The sequence below is a fragment of the Anabrus simplex genome, chromosome X (assembly GCF_040414725.1).
Source record: "Anabrus simplex isolate iqAnaSimp1 chromosome X, ASM4041472v1, whole genome shotgun sequence".
Lineage (NCBI taxonomy): Eukaryota > Metazoa > Arthropoda > Insecta > Orthoptera > Tettigoniidae > Anabrus > Anabrus simplex.
Genome location: NC_090279.1, coordinates 157,811,737 through 157,832,713, shown reverse-complemented (window position 1 = coordinate 157,832,713; position 20,977 = coordinate 157,811,737). Strand labels below are relative to the sequence as shown.

Here is a 20,977-nt window from a genome sequence, read left to right as displayed (position 1 = left end):
CGATCTATAAGACAAGGTAACTTGAAAAAGCCGCAGCTTTTATACCCGAGAGGAGGGTTCGAGAAAGCTCTGGACTAAATCCGGACACACCCTCTCCTTTTATTGGCTAAACAAAAAGCTACAAGAAGCCTATGATTGGCTGAAAAATAAATACAGGAAATTTGTTATTGGTCAGACTCCAAAGCTGGCGGAATGAGAAGGAAGTGTTGCAAACCTTGAAGTATCAAAATAAATGAAAGTCAATTCAGTTGAGAAAACCTATGAACACGAAACTTCTTTAAATCACTAATTTTTCACCTTGCACCAGAGTGCATGACATCAGTTTTTTGTAGACATCTATGTAGAAAAGAGAATTTCTTGATGAACACCAAAACAAAACAAAGAAATCCAGTCAGTTTAAGAAACTTTGACATAACATATTACTTTGTCTTTTTAGTAGCGACATCTTCTGATCAATGTCCCAAATTTATGCATTAGCTGTTTCAAGTTTTGTTCAATAGATAGTGTTCCTTACGGTGCTTCTTTTAAATGTGCGGGGTTGAGGTGTACCTCCAGGTACAATAATGTTATTCGCTTTACGTCCCACTAACTATCTGTATGGTTTTCGGGGATGCCAAGGTGCCGGAATTTAGACCCATACGAGTTCTTTTATGTGCCAGTAAATCTAGCAACATGAGGCTGATGTATTAGAGCACCTTTAAATACCACTGGACTGAGCCAGGAACGAACCTGCCAAGTTGGGATCAGAAGGCCAACACCTCAACCATCCGAGCCACTCACTCTAGTATAGAGGATTAAGTGGGCCATCAGCTAAACAAAGTAGTTATTCGGCTGAGAAATATCAAAATATTATTATTTTTTACAATCTGTTTTACGTCGCACCTACACAGGTAGGTCTTATGGCGACGATGGTATAGGAAACGCCTAGGAGTGGGAAGGAAGTGGCCATGGCCTTAATTAAGCATTTGTCTGGTGTGAAAATGGGAAACCACGGAAAACCATCTTCAGGGCTGCCGACAGTGGGGTTCGAACCAACATTATTTTTAAGCACATAATATTTATTATGAAGTACGCCTAGTACATACATAGTGCATTTCTGGCACCCTGAATCAAGTGTGTGCTCCGCACTCACTCGAACAGACTCCCACTATCCCCTGTTTAATGAAAATAATACATCTTACAGATGTACACACGTATCTTGTTTCAGTCAAAGCAACTACACCAATATTCAATTTAGAAAGCTTGTGGGCAACAAGAGCTGTTCTCCTTTCAGGTCTGTCACTCTCTTGTGTGTCAAGTGGTGTTCGGACATTCCATGTTGCATTTATAAATTGTTTTCCTTGATTGTTTTGACCGCAGAAGGGGTGACCCACTGGGTGTTATCGCCCAGCCGGACAAAAGTGTGACTTCCGATGCTTAGCCCCCCTTTTCTAGGGCCTTTCCCAATTAGGGGAGGGCAGCAGTGATCCTAAATAGGCCTGCCCAAAGACAGGTGCAGGACCGAATTTCCAAGTAGTCACAATTCTTAGAAAGATGACCATCACACGCCTGGTGCCAATGTGCAGGTCCAAACCGAAGGCTTCCAGTTTCACCCAAGAACTTGCCTCCACCATCCTTATCCCAACGCCGTTGGACTTGGCGTGAAAATTGACAGCATTGTGAGAGTGAAAATGTAAACTGCTGAAGAACATGTTTACTCGGATACGAGTTGCAGCCGCCGCTGCCACCACTGACGACACATACCTATACAGTGAACATACATAACATTGAATTGTACAGTTATGTTGGCTTCAAGAATCAGGCAATGCGATCTTGCCGTCATTGAACTCTGAGGTATTATGTAAGTGACTACTTGTTAGAATGTTAATAACGTAACTGTAAATACATTATGTAATAAAAGTAACAAACTTATACTTCGTAAACACTTTGTCTTGAAAATACAAAATAAATAGTTTGATTTACACAAAAAGCATAAACACTTCCAGTGTTGAAACTTCTTTAAACTCACATGACTTTGATATTGGACATTAACATAATACAAAATCATTCTGTAACAACAACAACAACAACAACCAAATTTATTGTTTTCCACTGAATAAATTCATCTGTTGCTCTTCCCTTTAAGTAGCCTATGATTTATCTCGCCATTCTTACAAACTTCGTATTCACAATTATAACTACTTAGCTGGGGGGGGAAAAAAAAAATACAAGTAATGTTAAACTTTACATTTAACTTGCATGTAACAGCGTTTTCGTTAATACAACAAAAGGATACAAAAACACCATTGCAGTTTATTTTCTGGGACATCCGTGAAATATTCCCAGACCCATGATGATTTCCTTCCTCTTGGTAGCCATCAATATGCATTAAAAGTAGTGCATTGCATTCACACCAGTCAAATGATTACATTTAAATAAAATGAAATTTTCTTCGTGGGTTGAGTGTGATGTTGCAGACCTTCTTCTAGCTTGTTCATGTATTCCCTGCGAATAGAAGGCCAAACTTCCATTCATGACGCAGCCTGTTGTCCCACTAGGCTTGTCGAGCTCAGTGTGCCGCGTAACCGTGACATAAGAAGTATGATTATGTTCCCAAGAGTCTCATGAGGTATGCTTCTGTGAGAAAAAACATTGAGAAGTTCTCACAATTCAAGACATGCGCTCTCTTTTTCCAGCCCTATCTCATGGAAACTGGGTAAGAGGCTGGATGAATCCCAGTATAACCCTTGTAGATGACCTAGATTCAACTTACCACAAAGGATCTGGGCTTTGCTGAACCATGACAGTATCAGGTCTTAGAAGATGCAAATTCTGGCTCCACGAGTGGGGAAAAATTTCCAGCCCTCGGTGAAACTGCAGTGACAAAGCAGAGACAGTCCACCATGCTGTGGTGGCATGTCTGCTTCGGAGCTTCCTGGGAGGATACCCAGAGCTTCACGTAGCAAGTGAAGAGGCAGTAAACGGGGTAAATTTTCTCGACATTAAACTGCGACAAATATTTACTGTCAACTGAACCTTATGTACAATTGTTAGCGTATATAATTTTATTATTAATTTTTTATTCCTGTATCCTCCGTATGCCATACGAAATACAATATACTGTGAAGATGACTTTAAGGCCTGGACAGGGCATACCTTGAGGCAAGGGAGTCATTCTATACTCAGATGTCCCTCAAACTAATTCATGGGTGAGCAATAGAAAGGGGATTTCATGTTCCGAATATGTCATGCAACATTACAGCGGTTTGCGCAATACCAGGTCGATGTTCCACCACAACCCACTGCTGTCCTCAGTGAGATTGAAACTCTTGGACACATGCTGGGCTCATGCCCCAAAGGTGAATAATTGCTGGTGAATGCAAGACATCTCAAGAATGCTTTGTGAACTCTACCCTGAATATTCTTGCCACTTATAAAGGGGAAGCAATGAAAGCAAATACTTCAGAGGTATTTTTGGTTCGCAGGCTAGAGGCTACTCGGTATCAGAAGAATGGTCGGGCCGTTTCATTCTCTTATGGGTGCAGAGATTGTTCCTTTGATAGACGATGGTAGTGAAAGTGATGTGTCGGGAATCAATATTTTTGGTAGTGATATGACAGTGACTATGCATAGCAAGAGGTTACTGCAGAAGTGGCAGACAGCACAGATGAAGAAGAAACAGCTTCAGCTGTAATAATTTCGTCTGCTGTTCTCTGGTTGTGGCAAGAGGTAGATTTCGTCACGAGCGCAAAAGATCACCCTCACAGGTGTACTGGATACCAGAAAACATTTCAAGTACTGTATGTTTAAGATGCCTTTCTGTTGTTTTTTTGCCAACAAAGTGATTGACCTAATTGTTTAAGAGACAAATAGGTGCGTGGCAGAATGTACATTGGCGCATCCTTGAAACCAAGGTCGTGCACCAGTAATAAACTACAGCCCATAGCTGCAGTTCTCAAATATGGATATGTATGCGCTTACCACTCTCAACAATACAACTGTAGAATCCAAACGCTTTCTATACGACGCAATCATTCTTCAGCTGGCCTGTTAACAAACGACCAACATACACACAAAACAAGTAAGCCTATTCATTAGTAAAGGCTACCATGGCCAAACACACACAAAAACACGCATATGATGTTTCTTGAAGAAAATTTAATTTCAAGGTCACATGGTGCACTTTTTTTTTTTTTTTTTTTTTTTTTTTTTTTTGACAGAGCCAACCGTTCGATGTAGGGCAAATATTGCCCTGCAAAATCCTCCACTTATTCATAAAGGTGAAATATATAAAAATCAAAAGTAAACCTTGCATGACTCAGCATTTCAAGCTGTATCCTTATCAAATTTCAGAACAATCGGTCCAGTAGATTCTGAGCCTATCTGGAACAAATAAACAAACAAACAAACAAAAAAACAGACACAATCTCATTTTTATTAATTGTATAGATTGGTCTCAACAAACAGAAGAACCTCACAGTTATAGTTTAACCGAGTTGAAACTGAAACAATATTGCTTCCACTAAAACGAAAAGACTAGTTTAGTTGGTGTGGCTGAAGTAAATGAATGCACTCCACTTTTCCATAACAAAGCAAACTTCTTCTTCTTCTTAGATCTGTTGCCATTAAAATCTTTATGTTTCAAGTTCCTTTTTTTGTTAGGTCAATCTATTTCTTTCTTGTTCTTTCTTGGCCTTCCCTTTGGTCGCTTAACTGCAAGCTCCTTCTCCAACCACTGTTTGATTGTTTGTCAGTGGTCTTCATATAGCCAAACCATCTTCATACCTTTGATTTTATCAAATCACTTTTTAAGACCTATGCGCCTGAGATGTGGGCAATGACAAGTAGGAAGGCGAATACAATTAAAGCCAGCAAAATGAAATACCTGAGAAGTATGATGGGGAATACAAGGAAAGACAGATTGAGAAATGAAGATGTGAGAAAGGAGGTTGGAATGGGACACCAAAGTCAGAGAACTGATAGGAGTACACGAAGATGGTTTGGACATGTAAAGAAGATGGAGGAGGGAAGAATGCCAAAACAGATGTTGGAGATGAAGTTCAAGGGAAAGAGAGCGAGAGGCAGACCTAGAACAATGTGGATCAATTCAATAAAGACGAGAGCAAGAAGAAGCCTGGACTGGAACAAAATGATGAAAGAGGAGCGGTGGAAGGAGAGAGAAGAAGTACCATAAATGCCCCGACCTAGCAGGAGCTGAATATGGGAAAAGGAGGAGAGGAGGATATAAAGCTTGATGATGCTTGTTGTTTTAAGGGGCCTAACATCGAAGGTCATCGGCCCGAGGGCATAAAGAGATGGGAACATATACGTATACCAGGATCAACAGAATTACAGGACAGCATGGGAAGATGGAGCAATAGAAAGTGGAGACAAGGATAAACATAAAAACAATGAAGGATAAGGACAATCTCCTCATTATCTATACTGCCGTCTTTGAATAGGACAGGCTCTCTGATCATCTGTCTCAGTTCCTCCTATGTCCATTTTTTTGCAGGCCCCCCGACAAGCTCGTTTCTACTTCCCACCTTCACGAGGAGCGTGGGGCTACCACACTCATCCCAGGGCCTACTTGACAGGCCTTCAGTCTTAATGCAGGAGGTTTAAGATAGGAAGAAAATCTGATAAACACAAAATGATATTCTTCCCATCCTTAGTGTTTAGTTATGGACTTGCTCATTCCCTTTCCATTAACACATTGCGTCCAGTCTTTTTTCATCTCTCGCTACCAAAGACCCAGGCTTTGCCGAACCATTTCAAATCATTTTGTGTATGTTTTTTGTCAACATATTCTGAAAGTCTGAGGATCAAGGATTATTTAGAAGTAAGAATTGTGTTGACATCAGTAGTTATATTTTTTAAATCAATTTGAAAATATGTCAAATTACAATAAAGAAAAAATCTGCATAACAAAGCACAATCAGAATTTGCAGTCACTGTCATCCTAAATTTCATTTTGAAGAACTCGTGATATTCATGGCATATTTATGAAAAAAATACAGGTGAATAACACAGGAACACACAGAAAACAGCTGCTTCAACTTCTGACAAGATGGTGTGAGACATTTTTAAATTGGTCGACAGTATCAAAGGAAAAAGCCCGAGTTCTGGTCGTACACGCGAAGTTGCAACAAAGGAATGAGTGTCCTGAGCTATACCTGGGTGTGGCACACGTGAGCATTTCATGCAACCAAGTCAAGGTCAGGCATGAGTTTCACTGTGTTAACATACTGCATAAAACAGCAATAATCAATTATATTACAGACAGGAAAAGAAACTGGAATTTGAAAAACAATCTATTGTTTCACTTTATTGGTAATAAACTCTTTACAAAAATATAAATTTACAATACAAATTTGGGTTGAGTAATAATGGGGGCATTGCATTGATACAAGTTTTTTTTTTCAAGATGAATGATATCTTCAACTCAGAGACAGGAAAAAAAAAACAAAAAAAAAACAGAACTATTTAGAGATTAGATGAAGTAATACTGAACTGTGCCAACAATATGCATCACACAGGCTAAAGAAACAACAGTGTTCAAACACATCAAACAAAGGCAGAACAGTAACTTGTGAAGTTAGAGAAGGGAAAATGGCAGCTATCCAAGGAAATGGCATGATAAAGAAATTTCTTTTCTAGCTTTACAATATCGTACAAAAGCGTGTGTGTTTTAGTTCAACGCATTGCAGTGCTTAACAACAGAGTTCCTGAGAGAGTTAGCCCCTTTCATAATAAACAGGAACAACTTGCGAGTTACAGAGCAAATAATATAAGTAGAAATTGGCTTATACATAATTTGAACTTCTTGCAATTAAGTTTGTGTTTAAAAAAAAACATTATTCTAAGCGAGAAATATAATCTTACAAAAATTGTACTTACTGATTATAAATGACGCTTCATCATTAGAATTATCATAGGTAGGGCCCATTTTCACAGACACGCAGGACGCCTCTATGGCGTGAACTTGAAAGACATGCATCAGGCCTCTTTGGAGGCCATGTGTATTATTTTTCAGTGGAAAATTACTTAAGCAATGCGGTACCTTATTTATTTCAGAATTTTTAAAAAAAACCTGCTACTTAAAAAACAGTCCTCCTCTTCTCAAATAAATCTCAATTTTCCTTTCAAACCAAACCCCATGCTGCAATAGCTTGATGGACCTTGGACTACTAAGCGACTGCTGCTCATCCCCGAGGGCCTGCAGATTACGAGGTGATGCATAGTTAGCACAACAAATTCTCTTGGCTATTTTTCTTAAGAAAAGCTTCTTCCTCTTCACTTTTATTAAATTCTACATTCATTTTATTCCAAATTATCAGTGAAGAGGGGGTTTCTCCTCCAAGCCAGATAGATTTTTCCGCCGCCAGTTTAGTGAATTGAGATTTTCCGACTCGCTGGGTTCTCCTAGGAAAAAGATTAGTAAAAGGGCATAGTTTTTGCCGTGGGACTCTCCGACTCCACCCCCATCCCCGCCGAAAAAAAAAAACTAAGTGTTTACGGATTACGGCTGTCTGCAGCTTGGTCATTCCAGCTCAAACTTTAGACTGTTAGGTCGGCAGCGTGGTACTGTTTGTTAAAAATAGAAAATATTGGTTTTTAATTTGATCGAGTACTTCATATGAAAGCATTGCTTTCAATCGCGCCATTCCTACTGACCTATGTTCATTTCAGTTGGGTAAACCACTAAGGCTTTCTGAGGATGTAAAAAGGCAGGTGGAGAGTGTGTCTGGCATTATAATGAAAACTCCCCAACCTGATTATGACTGATGGTAGGCAAGCGGGCCTACCATTACAATGAAAATTCCCTAACCCAGTCTTCATATGAGAACAGACCATTTGGTGACTTCCCCGTCACGTTTCTAGGGTAACATTAAGAGCTATGCAATTTAATACACTACCTAACCTATAATTCTGTATACAATGTAGAATTCCGTAGCAAAGCACGGGTACATCAGCTAGTAATACATAAGAACCATCATCATAATAATAATCATCATCATCTATGGTAAATCTTGAACCCAGTCCAGATTAAAACCAGCTGGAAACTTCAGAACAACAATGAAGTCTACAAAAACGTGGAGAAAATTTCAGAGACCATGAAGAAGAGGAGGTTACCATTTCCTGGACATTTGTATAGAATGGACAAAACCAAAAAGATACCTGTAGGAATAAGAAGATAATGACGGCATGGATTAAGGAAGTTCATAAAGATTTAGAGAAGTCCAACATTCAGGAAGTGTTTCAAGTCAAAAGAACTGCAAAGATGGGAAGAGCCTGGATGGCAGAGCAGAAAAAACAGCATAGCACCCATATGAAGTAGTACTGGAGGAAGAGGAAACTTGAGACAAAGAAAAAATGAAATTGTAGCGTGATCCTAGGTGGTCAATTTGCAAATTAAAAAAACCCAACAACAACATCAACAACAACTGGATTGCAATAAACCAGTTTCAACTGTACTGTACATGAAGAAACAAAGTATACGAAGACTGTGTTGGGAGTGAACTTATATCAATGAAAAAACAGGAATTCCTTTCTGAAGTATTAAGACCAATATTAACATTCACACATTTGGCAAATTCTATAGAGACAAAACACTGACATTTCAACCCTACTAACACTGTTTTAGTGACGAGCCACAGGTTTAGTTTCTTAATCAATAAATAATAACAATATCAATAACACAATAACAACAAAAACAACAACAACAATGGCAATGATTCTTTTGCTTTTTAAAGATGTGTGCTATATGATCAGGTTCTGCAACAAGGAAGAAACTGCGCCAGAATTGCAGCAGAGCTTCTGGTTCTAGAGTTGGTTTCTTCAGACATCTAAGAACATCATAATCGGCAAACTTGATACACTTAAAAGACATAATTACACTCGTCAATAAGGGAAACGATAGTATCAGGACGGTCATTAAAGCGACTAAGGACTTCTGTTGGGATTGTAAGGTGGTGGTTGTCGTTTTTTCTTTTGCAACTTGTTTAACGTCGCATTAACACATCAAAGGGTTTTGGCAACACAAGGATGGGAAAGGGCTAAGGCTGGGAAGGAAGCAGCTGTGGCCTTAATTAAGGTACAGCCCCAGCATTTGCCTGCTGTAAAAGTGGGAAACCATAGAAAAACATTTTCACGGCTGTGAACGGTGGGATTCGAATCTACCATTTCTTGAATGGAAGCTCACAGCTACGTGACCTTAACCGCATGGCCAACTCGCTCGATATTTCAAGGTGTCTAGAAGAGTTAAGTTTGCAAAAGTCAGCAACTACCTCACACCGATCTGCACCCTATATTCCTGAAATTTGTCATTTCACCAAAGGAATCAAAGATGAAATTTCCAAGGTTCATAATTCAAAAAAAGGAATGAGATAGGTTAATGAATGACAGGAAAGAAGAATAGGACAAGAACAAGAAAGCGAGGATGAAGACTCTAGATTGAATCAACACATCCAGACAACAGCCCAAATTAATGTGAAATGACATGTGGCTGACAATCAATTGGTAGAATGCATAACACCTCACCAGGTGGACAATGAAGTTAGGAAAAATACTGAATGAATTTGTGAGCCATATCTCAATAACAGACAGTGGACTCGCTTGCAAAAGTACCTAGGAAACTGGAAGTGTCTAATGGAGATAATGATGATGACTACCTATTTATATTCTTAGTTGAATACAGTTACTTGTATTCTGCCTGTATCTGCCAAGGACAGAAAATTGAGTCAGAAATCCTTGATTTCTTAGTATTTTTTTACTTACATCAATGTAAATTTGTGTCCTCGTCCCAATGGATGTAAGTTGCATGTTTTAACCACATATCAGCCCTCCTACCAATTCAATTTTGAGAAGTACTGGGATTCGAACCTGGACCTCCGAGGATGTCAGTTAATAGCTCTAAGCTTTACACTACGTATGTGGACACTCGAATCAAGATTACTTGAATTCTTTGTTAGTCCTATTCAAGGAAGAGACACTATTTAAAGCAGTAATATCTGAGCTTGCATGCCATATTATTTGTAATTCCCAAAGAACTTCTTTCTCATGAGTTCTAGCAACTTTCAGTTGAACATATCTTTCATCAATTTCATTTTTTCTTCAAAAGATGGCAAGTAGTTTTAATACAAAGGAAGCAGAGTATCAGTTTAATTAAGTCCATATTCCTTTATGAGGTTGCCCGCGATTACAAGACGTTGAATCTCTGATGTACCCTCGTAAATCTCCGTAATGCGAGCATCTCGATAGTGTCTTTCTGCAGGCATATCCGTCACATAACCCATACCTCCTAGAATTTGGATGGCTTGATGGGATGCAAATGTTGCAGCCTCAGATGCAGCCAGTTTTGCCATGGCAGCTTCCTGCAAAACAGATACAAAATACTTTTGTAACTTTCAATTTTAACAACCGGTCTAAAACATGAGTAGGATACACTGGTAGTGATGATTATTATTTTAAGAGAAAGTACAACTAGGCAACCATCCTCTATTAACACTAATCAGAAGGTAAAGAACTGATGGGGTCCGACACATTGAAAATTGAAAGTATCGGCCAAAGAAAAGACAAGGGCCACGAAGGGCATGAAAATGAAAGACTCACAAGGCCATTCAAAGCTAATACAGTCAGGGTGAGAAAAGAACAAGAGCTGACCAAGGGAGGTCAGACAGGAAAGATGAAAGCGAGGAACCTGCCACAAGCAAGTGGAAGAATCACCAGACTCAGCTAGGGGAACCATAAATGCCAACCCATGCTCCCAAGTTGAGAACCCCTGGTCTCCCTTGTAGTCGCCTCTTATGACAGGCAGGGGATACCATGGGTGTTATTCTACTGCATCCGCCCACAGGGGCAATATATATTGGGAGCTTCATGCTATGTACTGTCAAACTGTCTGGAGTAGACCGCTACATAAGACAATCATTGCATGTGTCTATAATTTTCTTGTACTAATTAATCAGATTATTATCAAATTCGATTCATATTTTGTAACTGGCACATCTTTTTTTCCATTTTCAACTATATAACATAGTTCCCCGCCCTGTAAAATCAGGTTTTTGCTGCACACGAGGTCTCCATTTTTAAGGGACTATATTTACATAAATACAGTAAAACCAGAGCTACCTGAACTCGGGTTAATTGAAGACCGGGTTATCCAAAATCGTAAATCCAAGAAACACGTACTGCACTGCACAGGAATAATCATGAGAGTGAGAGCGCACTGGGCTATGGATAGAGGAGAGGTGAAAGCCTGATCTTTAGTTGATTCCCTAGCCACCGATTATCCAGTCCGGTGAGAGATGACAATAGTTTAAAGCACTAGAGCCAAGCCTAAGTTAAGAATATGTTATGTCTTTCATTAACTTACAATGGTATTTCATGCCTTGCCTTTTTCAAATGTGGAACTTAGAAGTGCCTACTGTATACTGTAATACTACTTTTAAAGCAACACAGAACATGTACATGTATTTTTGTTATATAGGTTGCCCTACGATTTGTTGAACAATGCTAGTTGATGTCCTCCTAATGAAAAGATGACAGGGCAGGGCACGACTGCTTGCTAATAGTGGGAGGTACACGACAAACAAAACGTACTGAGTGTTTTGAATGAGTAATTCGTACTAAAGGTATACTGATGTACTGTAATCCTTAAAAAAAATTTTTTTTTGCTATCTTGCTTTACGTTGCACCGACACAGATAGGTCTTATGGCGACCTTAAAAATGTAAATTTAAATAACATAAGTGTAGTTTATAAAGAGAATTTTGAATTAATTTGGCCTTGAAAACATTTCAGAATTACATACTGTAAAAAAAGCAAACTATCACAATACTGCAATTACGTAAAAAAAAAAAAAAAAAAAAAAAAAAAATAGTAATAGATGGTTCATAGCTTAACCAAAAAATTGTTATCTGAAACGGCTTCCCCCATTTGAGTTTGGTTAATTGGGGTTGTACTGTATATGGATAGGCAGATAAACACTTTTGAAAACTTAAACCTAGAGTGCAGATTATATCTCAGACTATAAACATATTGTGGCAATGAAGACTGAGATTGCTGGGGGTTCAGTGGAGTGGCGGCAATGTGTGTGGGGCCAGCAGCAAACAAAACAATGCCACTGGCAAACTGTTGAGGCTCAGCGATACAGAAGCTCTTTAGAAGAAGTTGGAAGCTTATTAACAATGGAGAAAGTGCCGACAACAATGGAAAATGCCACAATCTCTCACTGGCCAATATAAAGAGTGGTCCCGGCGACCAAGAGTGTGTGTCTTCTGTCAGATGAAGTGAATTGCAAGCAGCGATGAGTCATTTGGGAATGCATAAATAGTGAGCAAGATGGTCTTGATTATGGGAAGTGGGGTGAGCTGTGGAGTGAATTGCTTTATAAACAAGGCAAGAACAGGAGTTTGATGCACCACACAGCTGTGTGACTGATTATGTCTATGAGTAAAAACGGTCGAGTGGAGAACTTCTAAAAAACTGTAAATAGTGGTGTAGTAAATTTAGTCAATAGAAAAATATGCAACCTCTGTGACTAGTGATTTTATTTTCAGGACTTTGCTAACCTGCCATAATATGTTGAACCAGTTGCTGCCAGACAAGTTATTCTTAAAATTGTATAAATGGAAACTGTACGCTGATTAAACTGAATGCTATGGGAACGTGTTTATTACTTATCTTTACATCAATAAATACTGTAGGCATTATTTACCTAAATCATTTCCTACAAAAACTCAAGTTACAACTGGTAGAATTTCAATGCTTATTGACAATAGGTTTTGATTAGTCTTGTTATTATATCTCACCTGATAACTCATTAACAGGGATCTACATTTGTTATTGTTGTGATAAAGCAAATATTTACATACATTATGTGTTGCTTTTGCAAATAACATGAATTTGCATTTTCACCTGCATAATGCAAATTCTTATATATTTTGAACATATTTTAAATGAAAGCACCATTCTGAATGGGAACGATGTTGTATGTCGCCAAACAGTTCTGATGGAATCTGGATATTGTTTATACTTATTATCGCTAACTTGAACATGAATAATATTTACTCTTCAGTGCAATGCCATTTATACTCTTAAGTTTGGAGATGCATTCTCAATGCCACACAGTAAAACATCATTAATGAAAGTATTCGATTCCTTATTTTTGTGTAGTGGTAAATTGAATTTTTTCCCATTTTACATACCTTGTACAAAAACCTCAAGTATTGTAAAAGCAGCCTTGAGAACATCTAAAATGGTTAATATTTTATAAATGCAATTAAGCTGTTTTTTCTCTGATGCCCACCTTTGCTGACAAGATGTAGTATTCTGGTATGGACTAGAACAAATTTGTTACTTTAAATGACCTGCCTCGGTCACATCTTTGGCTTTGACAATATGAAAGTGACCGAGGTGCTAGTGCTGCGATGCTAGTAATGCCATTACTTATGCAGCCTGTCGCTGCTATGAATGGTGTGAAAATGTCACTCGTTGGGTCAGTTAGTGAGTGCACTTCAATGGGTTCAGCAGACTAATATGTAATAGCAACTTCTGGCTCGATGAGGAAAGAAAAGTGAAACTATCTCGCTCCTCATTTCCCCAGTACACCTCTTCAGTGATGCCTGGACCATCTGTGACAGCCACTGGTGCAGTTGTTGCGGATCCAACAAGCCTATGGGCTGAGTACTCAACATACATACATCTCCGATGCCACAAAAGCAACAGTGGCAAAACTGACATTTCAGCAGGTTGCTCTGAGGGATTTTGAAAAAGATGAATCCACCTATTTCTTTCAACCTAGCATAGCAAAAATGGAAGAGGCATCTTTGTTTGAATGCACTCAAGCCATCCTGCAAGAAATGAGTCCTGAACTGATAGCAAAACTGATAAAAATAAAGAGTATTCATCCGAGTGTAGAAAAAATAAGTGAAGGAGCCAATGCGAACTATGTCTTTAGGTTGTTCTGTGGGCATGCTAACAACCTTGAAAGCTTTAAAGCCATCATATCCAGAGTTTTCTGCAGGTTGTCTTGAAACAATATGGTTAGCAGGTGATATTGTAGATTCAGAAAGATTTTTCTCCTCATACAATAGAGTTCTGACTGATGTAGAACAAACTTAAGGACAACAACTTGACTACAATGGCAATTTTTCATGTGAAAGCTAGAAAACTATATCACTGGAAAATAACTTCAGTTATTTACAGACTAAATAGTATTTATCCTCTGCTCATTTGCTTTAATAACGGTATTAATGAGTTTTTGAACATTTTCAGCCTAAAAATGAAAAGTTCTGGTAAGTTGAAATTTAATACCCCTTTCTTGGAAAATTAGTACAGCCAGTTCATTATTAGATTAACTCACCTTTGTATATGGTTGCTTATTGTCCTTGAGAGAAGCAGCTCTCCACGTCAATAATCTTGCACCCTCAATTCTTAGAGCCATCTCTGCTATCTTAGTCTGTAAAACATAAAAATAGGCAGGATGTAATTTAATCAAGCACAGTCACTTCATTTCCAGCAAATGAAAGTAAGATCAATAGCAGGTCACTAGGGTTGGATAGTAATTTCACCTAATGTAACTGAACACCAGGGAGACCCGAGAAAACCTGAATAGCAATATTAATAATCCTAGTCCTAGGAAAGTATTGCTAATGTCAGGAATTCCTGGCTGTGCAAAACAGAATCCACTCAGTGAAGAAGACAAGGAGCTTATTATAAAGAGTGAGAGATGAAGAAGAAAGAGTGGCCGCAAACCAGGTGCCATCAAACTTCACGCGCTTAAATTGGGCAAAGGACTATAACTTGAGAGTGGATCTTATCAGCCATTCTTAAATATGTTTAGAAAATAAAACACTATATTCATATCTTGTATAAACATGTCCAACCAAAAGTTTAAGGACACCTACAAATTTCATGAACGTGATTCCTGACCTTAAACTTTTGGTCTCAGGCATACGATTTTTTGCAGGGAACGAGTACATTTTTAGAAAAACATTTGCTGAAATTTTCATGAAAATATCACTATTTGTTTTGAAGTAACTACTTTTTTTGCTTATAACGGTCATAAAGAAAATAGATATTTTTTAATACTTGAGGAGAACTAGACATTACAATATGGGGATTACATGAATAACATTTGTTAAGAAGAAACGCAGATACCTGTAGAATATTTATGATTAAATAGAGCAATACAATATATTTCCATTAAAAAATCCCCTGTTTTACAGCTTCCAATAGAACCACAGAAAGTATCTGTGTTTCTCCTTAACAAAAATTATTAATGTAATCCCCATATTGCATTGTCCAGATCTCCTCATGTATTAAAAAGTAGCTACTTTCTTTCCAATTATTACAAACAAAAAAATTTATGACTTCAAAACAAAGAGCAATATTTTAATGAAAACCTAAGCAAATATTCTTCTATATATGTATTAGTTCCCTGTAAAAAAACGTATGCTTGAGACCAAATAATGTTTACGGACAGAAATCATGTTAAGTTAAAAATTTCATGATTGTTCCGTATTGAATAGAGAAATATACAACGTTAAATAGGAGGAAGGATCCACCTTTCAATACTCTGTTATTAAGTTGAACCAAATAGAAGTTACAACCCGTTCATTTGGGACCGGTTTCAACACATTTGAAGTGCCATCATCAGCCAATTAGCAAAACAGTGCAAAAATTAAGTCATAAAGATCTAAAAAACACGTAACACAATGATCACAGACAAAAAAGAGTGCATAGTAAAATTAACACTTTTTCGTGCCAAAGCAATACTAGTTGATGTTCATAACACAATTATCACAGTGCCGAAACAAATCCAGTTGAAGTTCATAAGCAGGTCTAATACAATCTTGTTGTGCCGCATTCACATATGAAGACGTATAAAGATGTTGTATTTGAGGTCAATAACGAGTTAAAGGACTTGTTCTAAATGAAATCTTGAAGCATAACTTGTTATGAAACTGAACTTGTGATATGCAGTTATGTATAGTTGTTGCAAGGCAGGTCTTGTAGGCATTTGTTTCTCCAGCCGAAGAGTAAAACGTGGCATAATTGAAGTCTTAGGAATACAGTGTAGGACTTAAATTCAACAATTCAAACCAGATTTATATATTTAAAAAAAAAAAAAAAATTGAATCATTAAAAATAATATAACCAAATAAAAATATTTAAAAATAGGAAGAAATTTAAAAGAATTACAACGTGAGACTCAACTCGAACAGCTTGCTGTGGTGATTGATAAAATGAATGGGAGACAATAAATAGAGAAAAGGGTGGGGAAGAATGAGTGCTTATTAGAGTGTGGGAGGGAAAGAAAAAAATGTGGGAGGGGAGGAGGATATCTAAGGAGGATCATGGGGGTGTTGCAGAAGCGGCAAGTAGATGAGAGGGTATTGTGCAAATTGTGAAAGATTGATCGCTTACTTGTTGACTTGAGGTTATTTAAAATGGAGATGGGAGAATCGAAAAGGGCGTTAGGCTTCTCAGAAATATCATTCAGGTTAAGATTTGGATTGAAAAACTAGTCGAGGTGTATAAAACAGTTTTCAGTGATGGCTAGGAGAGGGCCTTTATTTAGAGGACTGAGAATTTCAATATCCTGGTCTATTGTAGTGAAAATATGTTTTGTATCATGTATATGTTGCCCCACTGCCGAAAATTTGTTGTATTTTATTGCATTAACATGTTCAAAGTACCTAATTTTGAAGTTATGACCAGTTTGACCTTTGTAAGAAGAGTTACAGTTGTTGCATTTAAAACGGTATACGCCTGACTTAGAAAAGACACTTGTTTTATTTAAGGAGCTGGAGTTACGTAATAATTCAACGTTTCTATTATTAGTTCGAAAAGAAATCATGGTACTGGGTTTTTTGAAGACATTAGCAATACTGTAGGCATTTATATTGAATGTGAATGTGGAGTAAGCAGCTGGTTTAGGATTATCTTTTAAGAGTGTTGTTTATACGTCTTCACATGTGAATGCGGCACAACAAGATTGTATTAGACCTGCTTATGAACTTCAACTGGATTTGTTTCGGCACTGTGATCACTGTGTTATGAACATCAACTAGAATTGCTTCTGCACGAAAAAGTGTTAATTTTACTACGCACTCTTTTTGTCTGTAATCATTGTGTTATGTGCTTTTTAGATCTTTATGACTTAATTTTTGCACTGCTTTGCTAATTGGCTGATGATGACACTTCAAATGTGTTGAGACCGGTCCCAAATGAACAGGTTGTAACTTCTATTTGGTTCAACTTAATAACAGAGTATTGAAAGGTGGATCCTTCCTTCTATTTAATATTGTATACAGAAATCATGTTTGTGAAATATGCAGATGACCTTAAACGTTTTGTAGGACCTGTGCTGTACCATATATACAGTGGTTGATCATATTATTAGGGCCACTAGGTAAAAATTGAAGAATTTATGTTTGGATCATTATTCTTTTCTAAGTGTTTACTTATTGCTTATTTTTATGGTTGGATATTATTAATTACACATTTCCATAGTTAAATTCAACAATCAGCTCTACATTAAGAAGCCTAATAATGAAAACTCTGGTCAAGAATTGAGAGAGTCGCCAATTATGTTACAGTTGCTTGCTGACTGTTGTTGGAGTAACACACGTGATTTATTGTAGATTTGTTTCCTTGCATCTCTTGTGCGAATTTTGCTCTTTAAGTGATACAGTGAAGTGACAAGAGTAGAATACAGTTAATTAGTGTTCAGAATATACTTAAAAATACGGGTATTTAGAAAACAAACATGGGGAAAGCTAAAGACCTTTCTCCTAGTAAAATTTCGGAAATAAAAACACTTTTAAAGAATACTGATTATTCTCATAGAAAAATAGCGTCTATCACTTCTGTTTCAAAGTCAACAGTGGACAGAATTTTAAAAAAAACTTGACCAAGGCACGAATTTGTCACCTAAACGGGTGGGTAAATGTGGCCGCAAAAGAATCACTTCTCCACGAGCAGAGCGCCTGTTAAGAAATATCGTCATTAAACATAGAAAAGCTTCAATGAAAGTCATTACAACAAAGATTCGACAAGCGGGGATCAACGTATCTTCAATGACAGCTCGTCGGAGGATCAAAGAGCTGGGTTTCGCTTGTCATCGTCCAGCAAAGAAACCATCACTGACACCAACCATGATGAAGAAGCGACTATTATGGGCAAAATAACACTGAAATTGGACTGCTGATGAATGGAAAATGGTAAGCTGTTTACTTCCTCCCTGTTATGCTCAGCCGAACTTGGCGTAAACAGGTTTTAATACAAAACTACATTTCTTTCCAGGTTTGCTTCTCGGATGAGTCATCAATACATATCCTTGATGACAGATCTGTATTTGTGAGGAGGCGCAAGGGTGAGAAATACAATAGTGTCAAGACCGTTAAGCACCCGTTAAGTGTCATGGTGTGGTCCGTCATCAGTAGTAATGGAACCGGCCGCCTGTATATTGTCGAAGGAACCATGAACCAACACCTGTACATTAAGGTTCTGGAGAAACGGCTACTTCTACAAGTTCGTGAATGGTTCCCAGATGGCAAATTTGTGTTTATGCATGACTCTGTACCTTGTCACAAGGCTAAAACTGTGACAAAGTTCCTTCTGGACAACAAAGTGAAGGTTCTGGACTGGCCTGGCAATTCTCCTGACCTCAACCCGATCAAGAACCTTTGGGGGCTAATGAAGAGGAAAATTTGTGCTCATAATGTCACGAATGAGATCCAACTGATCGAAAGACTAATCAATGTGTGGCATCATGATGATGAAATTAAAAAAAGCTGCCTCAGATGCATTTGTAGTATGCCAGATAGAGTCGAAGCGGTAATTGCTGCGAAGGGAGGTGTTACAAAATACTAGATTTTCCTAGTTTCCTTAGTTTTTCATGATTTTCACTAATATTTCAAATGTAAAATTGTGTAATATTGTACCGGTAACGGCAGTACAAACTAAGTCCCCGTCATAGAACTTTTAAAAACTTACGTGTTACGCTCCGGGCCGCCTACGAAAGACTGACTGGACGGCGAGCAACAGCTGTGTGCGTGTGACGTAGAGAGTGGGTGACGTCACAGCATGCCTCGCCGAGATACAGAGCCTAGACTGATGTGGAATGTTCTTCGAGTTTCTATGGGTAATAACTTTCCCCACAATAATAATTAAACAAATTTAACAACATCACCATGTAACTCGATCCCTTATCTATGTTCCTGCCGAGTTTCACGTAAATCAGACAGGAGGCGATAAAGTTATGGAACGAGATGTGAAGGCCCGGATCAGATATAAATACGTACTCCTTCGCTCAGCAGACCAGTGTGTTGCCAGTGTGTGTGGCCTGAGTATGTATGTACACGCTAGGCAGTGGAGTTCACACAGTCGGTTCGCGAGCACCGTGATCGAGCATGAAGCGGCTATTAATCTTCGAGTCCGTGGACTTTAACCTAATCGCGTCGAACATAGACTTGTACGGATTTCTTTATACTGTGAGTGACAACTTTTTACTCCGACGGGACGTGATATAAATTGTGCTTCGTCTGAACATTATCAAGTGACTGTTTTTCTACACGAGTGTCTAAGACTTGCGAATGTTTTCGAGTGCTCGTAATTTGAAGTTTCATGTTATGGACAGGACTTAGAACAGTTTGCTCCTTACAGAGTACTAAATACTTCGAGTTTATGAGACTGTGTTTGAATCCAGATTTACTCGATTCCAAGCATGACTACATCACTAATTTACCATTTCATGAACTATGTAAATATTTTTAGGTCATAAACTGTGAACTGTGCATGTGTGAACTGTGCATTTCAATTCTACTAAACAGCACATTTCAATTCTACGAACATTCAGTTTACGAACAGTCGAACCGAGGACTGTCAATACTCGATTAATTTCGTTTTTTTGATTTCATGTTGTTATCAATACGTGAATGAGTTCTAATTCACGAGTGGAACATCTTTATTTTCAATTAAATTATGTTGAACAGTGCTTCAAAGAACTAAGTCGTGTGGCAGTACTTTACATTGTACCAAGTGCCACAAACTTTAAGTGACTCCACAAACTTTAAGTGACTCTGTTAAAATTCGATGATAAGTTTCGAGTGGACTTTTATTTTTATGAGTATTAAACTTACATGCTCATTCGAGTCTAGTGGCCTTCTTTCACTTAACACGGGACAAAATTTAGTAACATTTCACCGTGTGATAAACTCTCAAGGATACATTTTTGTGTTTAAACCTTGTTAAAACATTGATAAACTTTCCTCTCATCTGTGCAGAAGCAGTCTTTGCATTAACTCGCCCCAAGGCTTAACGATGTTCATTCACGTTCATCATTCACGAGGACTATCTCAACGCCCTTCATCAGCATTGTATAGATCTTCAAGACGTCGAATGGATCTTCTAGAACTTCCATCGGGGGATGAATGGTGGTTCACTGGTATGGGAAAAGGAGCTGCCGGAATCCAAGGACATCGCCGGCCCTAGGACGAGGAACATTTCCTACTGTATCTGCTGTACAGAGGTGACATGACTTTTAATTTATTAATAAACTCAGAGGAAAAAATTTTAAGATTTATTTCTAAACAAACCCTCTCCCTCTGTACGCACTTCAACGAATGGTACACGCTCTGCGTCTCATGTCTACCGAAGTACCACATTTACTGTTACAATATATTTGTCAAAAGTCCATTTTAGATTAATTAAATGAATATCAGTGAAGTTTAATTGTGTATGTCTTATCAAATTTGAAAAATACAACTTTCACCTAGTGGCCCTAATAATATGATCAACCACTGTATATATATTTTTATAACTGTTAAATTCATATTTAACCATGACTCAAATAGTTTTGTTTATTTTTGTTAATTTATTACTTTAGTTATAATTTATTTATTAATAACTTAATTACTTACTTTATGTCCAGCTCCTTGGCTGAATGGTCAGTATAGTGCTTTTCAGTTTAGAGTGCCCCGGGTTCG

General features: G+C 37.9%; 1 protein-coding gene across 3 annotated transcripts in view; it reads right to left on the bottom strand.

Moving 5' to 3' along the window:
- Positions 1 to 4,173: 4,173 nt before the first annotated feature.
- Positions 4,174 to 20,977, bottom strand: part of Arc42 (Activator-recruited cofactor subunit 42) — a 74,576-nt gene continuing 57,772 nt past the window's right edge. For 2 of the 3 annotated variants that reach the window (XM_068230692.1, XM_067158856.2), the window contains 2 exons: positions 14,347 to 14,442; positions 6,442 to 10,355 (listed from right to left, as the gene is read on the bottom strand). In XM_068230692.1, the coding sequence (XP_068086793.1) occupies positions 10,143 to 10,355; positions 14,347 to 14,442 (309 nt within the window). In that variant the 3' untranslated portion in view covers positions 6,442 to 10,142. Of the gene's footprint in view, positions 4,363 to 6,441; positions 10,356 to 14,346; positions 14,443 to 20,977 lie in introns of those variants that run through there. The other variant, XM_067158857.2, reaches the window with a different exon arrangement.